Genomic DNA, 12,591 nt, shown 5'->3' with positions numbered 1-12,591 from the left:
GTGTGTGTGTGTGTGTGTGTGTGTGTGTGTGTGCGCATGTGTATAGACTATACCTTGTGTGTGGAAGTCAGAGAGGACAGCTTTTGGGAATTGGTTCTCTCTGACTGTGATTCCCAAGAATTGAAGTCATATTATCAGTCTTTTAAACAAATGCCTTTACCTACTGAGTCATCTTAACAGCTCCTGTGTATTTTATTACTTATTTTTAAACATTTATTTATTGCCACATGTGGTAGCACACACCTTTAATTCCAGAGCTTGGGAGGCAGAGGTAGGCAGATCTCTGTGAGTTCAAGACCAGCCTGGTCTACAAAGAGTTCCAGGACAGCCAGGGCTGTTACACAGAGAAACCAAACCAAAAAACCAAACAAAAACAAAAACTTCATTTATTTTTCTTTTATGTGTGTGGGTGTTTTGCTGGCATTGTGTTTACGTACATTGTGGTTGCAGTGCCCTAGAAAGCCAGGAGAGGGCGGTAGATCCTCTGGAGCTAGAGTTACAGACTGTTGCCAGCTGCCATGTGGGGGCTGGGAACTGAATCCAGGTCTTCTGAAAAGTGACCAGTGCTCTTAACTCCAGAACCATTCTAGCCCTAACTCATGTATTTTTAATTGAGATAAAACACTCACATAATATAAAATTTCTTGTTGTGATCATTTTAAAGTCTACTGCTTAGTGGATTTATTTTAAATATGTATAAAGTGAGACTGTTACTATTGTGTTAATTCTAGAACAAAATCATCATTCTCAGGGAGGAAACCCCACACCCATTCAGTGGTTAGCGACTGTCTCCCTCCCTAGGTCCAGGCTGTCATAATTCTGTGTTTTCATCCATGGATTTGCCTTTGTGGGTATTTTATGTAAATGGGATTCTACACTGTGGGCCTTTTGGGTCTTGTTCATTTCACCCAGCAGATTTTCAGGGTTCATCAGTATTGACCGTGTATCAGTACTTTTCTGTGGTCTTCAACTGGTATCTGGGTGTTTGGTTTTCCAGAATCCAGAGGCAACATCCACATTTACTACCCTTATTTTAACTTCAGAGCTGTCCTCTGGCTTACTTCCCCCAAACAGCTGTCAGCGAGCAGCCGGTGCTGAGTCAGGTGCTGAGTCACAGCGTTCTCACTGTGCCTTATTTCCTTGTCTTTCAGTATGCCAGCACTGAGGTGGACGGGGAGCATTACATGACTCCAGAAGACTTCGTCCAACGCTATCTTGGCCTGTACAATGATCCAAACAGCAACCCAAAGATTGTGCAGCTCTTGGCAGGAGTAGCTGATCAAACCAAGGATGGGTAAGGACTTTTTATAAATGTTCTGAGAGCCAATTATATACTTTATTGAAAAGGTAAAACTGTAAGTTTCACATCATTTATCATCTATCTACCTTACTGCACAGCCATGGCTGGCCTTGACCTCAGAGATCCTCCTGCTTTTGTCTCCTAAGTGTTGAGATTAAAGGGACATCATGATGACTAGCCTATATCTGGAATTATTTTTAAAGTTATTTATTTTTATATGTGTAAGTGCTTGATCTGCCTGTATGTATGTGCACTATGTGCATGGTGCAGTGTGGGGAGGCCAGAAGAGGGCACCCGTTTGCTGGCTATCAAGTTACAGATGGTCGTGAGCCGCCCTGTGGGCACTGGCAACTGAAGGAGTGCCACCAGTGAGAGTAGTGAGTGCTCTTAACCACTGAGCCATCTCTCCCACCCGCATTTAGAGTTTTAATGGTAGTCAATAGCTTTCCTTTGAAATTTATAAAAGTGGAATTATTTACTGCCATTGTCAAGAGTGTTGTCATTTGTTATTTTCTGAAATAAATTTGCATGAGAGAAGCCATATTTTATATTGAATAATCTGCTTAGGATGGGGCCCCAAAAACTAATTTTATTTTTTGTATCCATTTATTTGAAAAATACAGAATGCCTATTACTGTGTCAGGCATTATTCTTCGTGTTAGAATGTGTCAGTGAGCAAGTCACAAATAGCAATAAAGAAAACAAAAAAGGCTGGGCAGTGGTGGTGCATGCCTTTAATCCCCAGCACGTGGGAGGCAGAGGCAAGTGGATTTCTGAGTTCGAGGCCAACCTGGTCTGCAGAGTGAGTTCCAGGACAGCTAGGACTACACAGAGAAACCCTATCTTGAAAAACAAAAAAAAAAAACAAAAAACAAAAAACAAAAAACAAAAACAAAAAAGAAAGAAAGAAAAAAGAAAACAAAAAAGTAAATTATAGCATGATGTTAGGAAGATACAGGTGCTATGAAGGAATTGGGTCTGGTCTGCATTCATCGCTCTACCTGTTTAGATGGAAAACATTATGCTTAACACCACAATTTGCCAGGTACTGTTAGGCTTTATAAATATATGCATGAATAAAATGAAGTTGCAGACCTTAAGAATAAGCTCATAGCTTCTCTCATGGGAAAGAGAGGACCAGACGAAGAAAGAAACAAGTCAGTATTTGTTGGGTGAACAGACATATATACAGAGAGAGGTCCCGAGCAGCTTGGCTAGCTCTTTGAGTAGTTAGGACAGTATCATAGAAGAGGGGACACTTGAATGAAACCAGGGGGAGGGACCATCCTGGTAGTCGGACAAAATGGGAGAAGAATTCCAGGGAGGGAAAAAGAAATGCCATGAAGCATGAAAGAACATGTGTGTGTGTGTGCATGTGTGTGTCTATGAGAAGCAGCAGGGAATTTATGTTGTAAGTATGTTGGTGTGACAACTGTGGCACTGCTTTGTTGCTGCAGAAGACATAGTTAGAGTGAGACTGGGGACTGTGTGAGCTCAGTTTTCTCTGTGTCTTGTCCTTAATGACCTCCTGTCTTGGAGTTCTTTTAGCCTGGGAGTCGAGGGTGAAGTCACAGAAGAAACTAGGTTCATCTTCCGGTGGAGTTAGCTCATTCCTCAAGGGGAGCAGTCAACCTTAGGAAAATTGCGTGGGGCTGGATTGGGGAACATGTGCAACACCTACTGAGTTAGATAAAGAGAACAGTCATTCACTATGGCAGTTCTCAGCTTTATTTCCAGATCCCTAAGGGCCCGGGATCTCTCCCTAGCCATGAAGATGCTTCTGTGAAAAGCTGGTCAGTGAAGAGGCTTTATCCATCCCCAGAAGCAACTCAGGCTTTAGACAAGACTGGGCCCATGCAGTCCAGTGGTCAACTCCTGTAATGGAGGAAGTGGCAAGGGTGTCACAAGAGTTCCCTCCTGCAAGAGCTGACTCTGAGCTCTCTTGTACTGTCCCACAGAACTCAGCACAGTGCATGGAATGTAGGATATCCAACTAATTGTTAGCTCAATGTGTCTTTAATGACTTGGAAGATGCATCACTGTAATAGCAGGGGTTGGATAAAAGTTATACATTTTGTCTAGTATTAAAAATGTCAGGTCAAGGCCCAGTGGTGGTGGTGGTGGTGGTGGCGCACGCCTTTAATCCCAGCACTTGGGAGGCAGAGGCAGGCAGATTTCTGAGTTTGAGGCCAGCCAGGTCTACAGAGGGAGTTCCAGGACAGCCAGGACTACACAGAGAAACCCTGCCTTGAAAAAAAAAAAAGTCAGGTCAAAGCCGGGCAGTGGTGGCGCATGCCTTTAATCCTGGCACTTGGGAGGCAGAGGCTGGTGCTCTTAACCACTGAGCCATCTCTCCAGTCCAACTATTCTTTTTTTTTTTTTTTTTAAATGAGTTATAAGATATGGTAATTCCCCAGCTTCACCCTTCTAAGTACTGGCTTATAGGGATCAGCACACCTGGCAATAGCCTTCCCCTCTTTCTCTTTTCTTCTCTTCTCTTTTCATTTCTCTTCTTTTCTTCTTTTTCATGTTTTTGAAACAGAGTCTTATTTAACCCATAAATTAATTACTACTAGTAGAGGAAAATAGTATTCTTCTAGAAAGCTTGGAATCTTGCCTTTCATCGATGCAGGGTATGACTTGAAACAGCAGCAGTGATATTATATACAATCCCTTATGAAAACAGTGAAACCAAGGAATGAGTAAGCTCAGACGAGGTAAGTTTAAGTGACTTGGCTAAGTGTGAGTTGAGCCCTAGCTTAGAACTGGTCAACAGTCATTGTTGGCTCCATCTGAGACCTGCTTTTAGAAATCCGTTCTTTCAGAGAAGTCTTTTGTGACTGCTTTTATGTTGCTTTTGGAACTTTATATGCACAAAAGAACACAGTACCTCCACCTCCACTCCCAAATTTTCTAGCCCATAAATTACTCTTTCTTGCCATCTCCCGTCTACCAGTAGACGGTGAAGTAGGGTGCTTGGTGTAGAGAATCATGCAGAAGCAGCATCGTGTGGTATAAATAGCCCAACGGGTTGTCTAAAAGTCAGCCGTCAGCCAAGTGTTATTTATGAGATTGTGGCTTAAACTTTGGAGCTCTAGTTTCGTTATGAGAAGCAAAATGACTTTATGCATTAACTGCAGATCACAGAGGCTATTATCATGCGATCTGATCTAAAATATTTAGACAGTTGTTTCTTTGAAACTGTACCGTCCAGGCCCAGGACGCTGGTCTCTATATTTAGTCTCGTCAGACTCTCTCTGGAAGTTCTAGCTGCTATAATGGGAAGGCCCAGTCTTTTTTCTCTGACTCTTCATGAGTGGTTTTTTTTTTCTTCCTTTCTTTCTTATTTTATGTTCCATGGATGTCAAAGACCCAGTCATTTTGGCAGAAAATTTGGCTATTTTACAAAATTTTGTAGAAAACTACAGAAGTAACAAACACTTGGGCATTGTGTTAGTTTTCCATTCTGATGAAGGACACAGCGGAAACATTGACCGCACAGTCACAGAATTTGTTACCTCAAAGTTATAAAATGCACATTCCAAATAAAAATTCCCAGCACCTAGGAGGTGGAAGCAGGAGGATCAGGAGTTTGATGTGCTCCCTCACACCCCATAAAAATAATTTAAAACATAGGTTGGTCGGGTAGACCTTGGCCAGGGATGGGGTATACATCCTTCAAAGTTCAGGGACCTAGAGGGCTCTCCCACGCCTGATATTTTCCTGCTGATGGATTCATAGGAAGGAAACGGCTGTAGTTCTGCCCTACTGGCTCCAATACTCTAGCCACATAGTAGTGTGGTGGATGGTATGCTGATCGGCAAAATGCATCAACTTAGTGGGTTCCATAGGATCTGCATTTTAACAGGGGCTGCTTGCTGCATATAGTAAACCTCTGTGAGTCCCCAGTGTCCTGAGGCAAGGCTGACATAATAATAGAGTCAGCCAAGGTTGACAGCTGTCTTTTTGGAGACAGTTTTTCTGCCTGGCACCAAGAGCTACCAAGTGTCACTTGGGACCAGAAACTGCTTGTTGCCCAAGCTTCAATTTGTCAAGGGAAAAAAAAAAAACCTGGATATTTGTATGAAATCTTAGGATTTCCTAATGTCACAAAGTATATTAATCAGTCAGAATTCCTAGAAATTAATTCTTTGCTACAGAAAACACATCAGTAGGGCATATTCAGATTCCCAGACAGCAGCTTTGCTGGCTAGGGAAGCTCATCTTTGATTATCTCTCACAAAGAAAAGAAAGTTTGTTACTGAGCATAAAATATGTTTCAAAGTGACTTATTCTATATTTCAAGGTTACTTGTGTTTTTGATGCTGAATTCTGGAGACTTAAAAAAAATTGTTACAAGTTTGTTTTATATATATATACATACATATATATATACATATATATACATATCTATACACACATATATATATAAAACAAGCTCACCTATTCATTTTAACAGTTAGAATTATTTTTACTGTCAGCAGAAATAATGCTAGTCTTTCTTCACTATAAATTTCAGGCATTTTTAAAATATGTAGCTAGTGAGTGCTTCTGTTACCCCTGACTCTGCCTCTGTCTTTTTGGTTCTATATCAGTCCAAGCAAGGCCATTTGTGGCCGGCCTTTGTTTCATTCAGCTTAACCCCACATACTGATTTTCTCTCTCCCCCTCTCCATTTCTCTGTCCTTGGAGCTGGATATGGATTCCAGAGCCTTGCATGTGCTTGCTTTTGAAGAATGGATGGTTGGTCCTGGTGTCTTGAAACTCCATCTGTTCTTAGGTTTTTAACATTTGTTTAATGGTGACTACACTTTCTGGGGCTGGAGAGATGGCTCAGCAGTTAAGAGCACTGTCTGCTCTTCCAAAGGTCCCGAGTTCAATTCCCAGCAACCACATAGTGACTCATACTTTCTTAGTCTCCTGTACTTTTCGTAGCAAAGTGCCTTGATAAGCAGTTTTGATGGTGTATTGTTCCTCCAAGAGCTCAAGAGATCCTTATCCTTAAAGACCTTTACCAAAGATTCTTTAGCATGAACTAAACTAACATTTCAGTTAGCTCAGTGGTTCCCGGCCTTCCTAATGCTATGACCCTTTAATACAGTTCCTTATGTTGTGTTGACCCTCAACCGTAAAATTATTTTTGTTGCTATTTCACAACTGTAATTTTGCTATTGTTATGAATTGTAACAGAAATATCTGATATGAAGGTTATCTGATGATGTGCGACCCCTTTGAAGGGTTGGTTTGCCCTAAAGGGGTCATGACCTACAGGTTGGGGAACACCGAGTTAGTGTGAGGGTCCTATTCTCATTGTTTTGAGTTTTTTCCTAAAGGGTAAAGATATGAGATACATCATTGTTTTGGATACCATGAGTTTTCATGTTATTATTATTTTTTTAATTTTTAACATTTATTTTTATTTCATGTGCATTGTTTTTTTTTTCCCCCTTATGTATGTCTGTGTGAGGGTATCAGATCCTCTGGAACTGGAGTTACAGACATATGTGAGCTGCCATGTGAGTGCTGGGAATTGAACCCAGGTCTTCCAGAAGAATGGCTCTTAACTGCTGAGCCATCTCTCCAGCCTGAGTTTTCATGTTGTTATTATTTTTTAAAAGATTTATTTATTATTTTATGTATGTGAGTACACTATAGCTGTACAGGTGGTTGTGAGCCTTCATGAGGTTGTTGGGAATTGAATTTTTAGGATCTCTGCTCACTCTAGTCGGCCTAGCTTGCTCAGCTCCTGCTTGCTCCAACCCAATGATTTATTTATTATTATACATAAGTACACTGTAGCTGTCTTCAGATGCACCAGAAGAGGGTGTCATATCTCATTACGGATGGTTGTGAGCCACCATGTGGTTGCTGGGATTTGAACTCAGGTCCTTTGGAAGAGCAGTCAGTGCTCTTAACCGCTGAGCCATATTTCCAGCCCTCATGTTATTATTAAATACAACTTTGAGTGTATGTTTTAGTGAATGGAGGTATAAAACCAAGTGTGAAGTGTCAAGCCATTTTCCTAATACTGCGTCAGGAAATCTGTCTCTCCACAGTTGTATTCTAAACTGAGTTTGTGCAACAATATTATGGGTATTATGGGTTCTTACCCCAATCAAGCCCATGCTCCTTGATAAGCTCTTTTGGATAAAAGATTATCCAATTAGACTTTTATAATTGAATTGAATTGAATTACTGCTTAAATATGAATTGTGTACAAAGCTCTGTAAAGGTACAGTGTGCTATACTGCAAGAGTGTGTGATGAGGAACTTGGGCCCTGGGATGTCTCTACTGTGGACATGATGTTGGATCTGGACTGTGTGGCGCAAACTGAATAGACAAAAACCTGAGGTGGTGGTGGGGATCATTCAAGAAGAATGTGTTGCTGAGTGATGGCCCTGAGTGAAAGGAACATGAATTATTCCCACTGGTGAGAGTGAGGAGGTTGGGGAGGAAAGAGCAAGGTAGAGTCAAGGGCTATGTGGGCTCAGATCTTTAGGACCACAAGCCACATTAAGCCTTAGGTCTAGACCTTTAGATTACAGGTCCCCATAAAGTGTGGTCCAAACCAGTTCACTTGAGGCATCTGGCTCCTCTTCCTGAAAGATGACCAATGAATAGTTACAGTGTTTTAAGGAGAGAACCGACCTGATTAGATCTGCATTTAGAAAGATTCCTCTGTATTAGCCAGGCACAGAAAGACCGAGTCTCCTGATTCTTTTTTTTTTTTTAATAAAGATTTATCTATTTTATATGTATGAGTACACTGTAGCTGTATAGATAGCCGTGAGCCATCATGTGGCTGCTGGGAATTGAACTCAGGACCTCTCTGCTCGCTCCAGCCCCGCTCACTCCGGTGTAATGCACTGTAGCTGTCTTCAGACGTACCAGAAGAGGGCGTCAGATCTCATCACGGATGGTTGTGAGCCACCATGTGGTTGCTGGGATCCGAACTCAGGACCTTCGGAAGAGCAGTCAGTGCTCTTACCAGCTGAGCCATCTCGCCATTTTTTTTTTTTTTTTTTTTTTTTTTTTTGAGACAAGGTTTCTCTGTATAGTCCTAGTTGTCCTAGAACTCACTCCTCCATAGACCAGGCTGTCCTTGAACTCAGAAATCCGCCTGCCTCTGCCTCCCAAGTGCTGGGATTAAAGGCGTGCGCCACCACCGCCCGGCTCGTGATTCTTATTTATATGTGGCAGCTACGAGGAAGTAGGAAGTGGATTGTGGTACCTGCATGTGGATAGGCATGGAGATGTTAGGGCATGGAGGAGTGTTTGATTGCAGTCAGATAGGAGAAGACAGAAAGTTACATCCCCGGCAAGTAACTATTTAGAGACATAAAGGTAAGTGGTCCCCATGGACTGGAGAGTAGAAGGGACGGGGAGGACAGGATGACTGTGCAGGTTTTCAATCAGAGAGCATGGTGACAGTCAGACACCCCTGTGCCAAAACTGCCATTGGATTGTGCACCTTAAGCACGGGTTATCTGTTAAGTGAATCAAACTGCGAAGGTTTTCATTTTTTGTGGAGAGTTTAAGCAGTCCTCTGGCTACAGTTTAAAGAGAGGTGGAGGAAGGCTGGAAGGATCCAGAACATTGGTCAGGGGTCTGTTGCCAGTCATAGCTGTTGAGAACCGGTGGGCCCATGTTAGGAGACGTTTTTGGAGATCATTTGAACATAAATACACTGCTTTTAAACTTAGTTTGTTTTGCTTCTCTTTTAGAAGCTGTTGCCCTTGAGCTCCTTTGTAACTTTGACCTCTAACTCCTCTGCTTCTCTCTCCCTACTTTTTGGGGTTACAGGAGTACTCCCCTATGCCCAGCCAGCTCTTTAAGTTTCATCTTTTCTTTTGGGAACACAGATCATCGCTATGGCTCTGGCTGTCCTGGAAGTCACTATGTGATTCAGGCCTCAAAGTCTCAGAGGTCCACCGGCCTGTCTCCTGAGTGCTTGGATTAAAAGTGTGCCAGTACACCTGGCCTTATTTTAAATTTTTAATATGGTATTTTTCCTAAGAAAGTAATCTTCCCTTAATTTTCTGATATGTATTATTCAGTATAAATGTTAATTACCATGGGACTTTTTCTATGAATATCTTTCTGTACTTTCAGTTTGAGGGGAAAAATGGATTTGTCAATATTCATAACAGTGTGCCTTTAAGGGATAATTTTGCCATGCTGCTACTTGGATGTTCATCCATTAAGAATAGCAGGGGGTTGGGGGGAAATGGTTCACTGATTAAAGAAAGGCTAGGCTCACAATCAAAACATCAAGAATAGCAGAGTCAAATAAAAAATAATTGCTTTTAAATTTATTTATTTATTTATTTTATATATATGAGTACACTACTGCTCTCTTCAGACACACCAGAAGAGGGCATCAGATCCCATTACAGATGGTTGTGAGCCACCATGTGGTTGCTGGGAATTGAACCCAGGACCTCTGGAAGAGCAGTCAGTGCTCTTAATCGCTGAGCCATCTCACCAGCCCCTAAAAAATAATTTAAAACAAGACAAACAAACAAACAAAATAATAGGTGAGTCAGATGGACCTTAGCCAGGAATGGGGGTCACATCTGGCAAAATTTACGGACCTGGTGAGCTGTTCCATGCCTGACTTTTTCCTACTGATGGAGATCTAGGAATGTAATCAGCCATAAAAGCTGTGGTACAATGAGGGCTAGTGTGTCCTGTTGGCTCCAAGCTCCTAGGTCTGTCAGTGAGATCTGTGTTAACGGCACCATGGTTTTCAGGAAAGGATACAGGAAGATTGGCAGCAATATGAGGTGGGTAGGTCCCAAATCCCAGGTACAGAACTTAAGAGTCCACCTCTGAGCCTTGAGTGCTACCCCTCTCTGTAAACCTGTATCTGATGGTGCCTTAAAAGGTTTGTAGCAGTGGTGACAGTTTCAGCTAAACCACGAATAGTACTTGTTTGTGCCATGTATTGTACTGGTTGCTTTTCCATATATTTTATATCACAGATTTCTCAAAACAAGCTTGAGACTTAAATGTTAAATGTTTTGCATATAAGGAAACAGGCTAAAACACTTGTTCAGGGCCATCCTCACTCCTTGATGCTGTCTGTACCCTACTTCCTTTAAAGTCACACCATCTTTGACAAGCTTTTGCAAGACCTAGGGTGGTGGTTTCGTAATCTACAGGCCGCAGAGGAGCACAAGCCAGTCATTCCTGCTCTCTGGAGGTGGGAAGCAGGAAGGTCAGGAGTTCAGCATTATCCTCTATAGAGGCTTTGAGGCCAGCCTGGGCTGCATGAGACCCTCTCAAAAAGAAAAGACAGAAAAAAAACCCAAAACCAACCAACCAACCAACCAACCAACCAATAAATTACAAAAGCCAGAAACATGGAATCTCCTTGACAAGATCACTGTGACTTCTAACTCAGCTGACATGCGTGCTCCATGAGGTCATTAACCTGCCGTTATTTTGACTGCTGGTTAATTTCAGAACTAACTCAATATATATGTTAGGGTTCTAAAAAATCAGCAATGTGAGATTCCACCTTTTGAGGGTTCCTTAAAAACATATTATTGTCTTTTTAAACGTAATAGAATAATATAGTCATTTTTTTTGTTCTCAACCCTTTTGGTCATTAACAAGGTAGTTATTGAATTTATTTCATTTAAATTTCTGTCCTTTGGCTTATTTTGCCAGAAGATCCAGATGTCATAGTTTATATACAAATACTTTTTTATTTCTAAAAGATTCCCAGTCCCTGTCATCTCACATAGCCTTAACCTTGAACTTGCTGTGTAGAAGAAGCTGGCCTTGAACTAATTTACCTCATCATATATATATATATGTATGTATATATATGAAAAAATATATACATATACACACATATGTATCAGAAGTAAAATACCACAGTTCACGGCAGAGTTCAATGGGGACTGTTTCAGTTGTAAGCAAGGCAGTCTCTCAGGCATTCTTGGTGATATGGTGGTAAAGTTTCAGATCCATCGAGATGAATTACCAACAGTAGCATACAGTACAATTTGTACCAGCATCCCTTGTTTCTGGTCCTTCAGCCTCTAGGGTTGCACAGGCAGATTACAGGGACCTCTGCCTCACCTTTCTTCTCACAGACTTGAGCTTGTCCATCACTTCTTCCTCCACCACACTCTCATGGTGCAGGAGTTTCAAGGAAGCTAGCCCTGAGACCGAGAGAGCATCTTTTCTAAATTTTATTTTCTCAGACTTCTGTGTGGCCCTGCAGTTACCTGCAGGCTGTATTTCTGTGGCAGTGGTTAACATGGTCCTCTGTGCCATGCATTACACTCTCTCCAAATCGGTGATTAGTTCTAAATCATTGGTTCTCAATGAGGGTAATTTTGTTTTCTGGGATATCTTTGACAATATCTAAAGACATTTTCATTGCTCAGAACTGGGAGGCAAAATTGACATCTCTTGCTCAGGCCTGGGGATACTGCTAACTATTGCTACAAAACATAGAAGACCCAATAACAAAAGATTATCCAGATTAAAATGTCAGCAGTCTGGGGTTGAGAGACTATTGATTAAATGTAGGCTTATTTTTGGCCTGCTCCTGATGTTAGGAGCTATTGACTAATGCTCATGTTCATTACTTTGTTAAGGGCTTACAAAAATGTCCTATTCCTTCCTTTCCACAAAGACTTCTCCCCTTCATCTGTCACCTGTTTACCCTGAGCTACAATTCATACAATAACACACAGTAAATGCCTGGCATTGATGACTCTCCCTGGAGAAGCTGGGACCCAGGGTAGTATTTCAGAAAATAGTAAAAAAATAGAACCAGCATGTCCCATGCTTGTGCCTCCAACTCTCTGCCCCAGAGCCTGGCCAGTTCAGAAATAATGGTAACTCAGTCTCTGGGCACAACTACTAAAATCTAATCTCGTAAGCCTTATTTAAATCAGATTCATCCAGTGGCGAGTCCTTGTGGATCTGTCATGATAGCGGGGGAACTCTAGCAGCTACATCTTACCCCTCCGCTGTCCCAGTTCCAAAAAGGCCCTCTCTCCTTCCAGCTTCCTCTCTTCCTCCCGCCAACCTGGAAGTCCTGGCTACTCAGCCAGTGATTGGCTCACAAGAACAGCATCAGGTCCATCCACCAGAGGGTAGGATTTGAGCCTTTTGTTAGAAGCACTCGCCCATGCTCTCAGGTGTATGTTACTTTTGTCTAGGGCCTCTTTCTTTAACCCTCATGCTTTAGCTTGTATTAAAATATCTTTATTAAACTCCAATTATGCTTCATAAAAACATCTAGTATTTTCTTTTCTTTTCTTTC

General features: G+C 41.7%; 1 protein-coding gene across 2 annotated transcripts in view; it reads left to right on the top strand.

Annotated features, from left to right (window-relative positions):
• Slc25a12 (solute carrier family 25 member 12) overlaps positions 1–12,591 on the top strand; it is a 94,078-nt gene that overhangs the window by 25,332 nt on the left and 56,155 nt on the right. For both annotated transcript variants that reach the window (XM_031370590.1, XM_031370589.1), the window contains exon 3: positions 1,152–1,294. In XM_031370590.1, the coding sequence (XP_031226450.1) occupies positions 1,152–1,294 (143 nt within the window). The remainder of the gene's footprint in view (positions 1–1,151; positions 1,295–12,591) is intronic.

This window comes from Mastomys coucha, unplaced genomic scaffold, assembly GCF_008632895.1.
Source record: "Mastomys coucha isolate ucsf_1 unplaced genomic scaffold, UCSF_Mcou_1 pScaffold15, whole genome shotgun sequence".
NCBI classification, from domain to species: domain Eukaryota; kingdom Metazoa; phylum Chordata; class Mammalia; order Rodentia; family Muridae; genus Mastomys; species Mastomys coucha.
The sequence above is the reverse complement of the archived record's forward strand: the minus strand, read 5'-3'. Positions and strand labels throughout refer to the sequence as shown.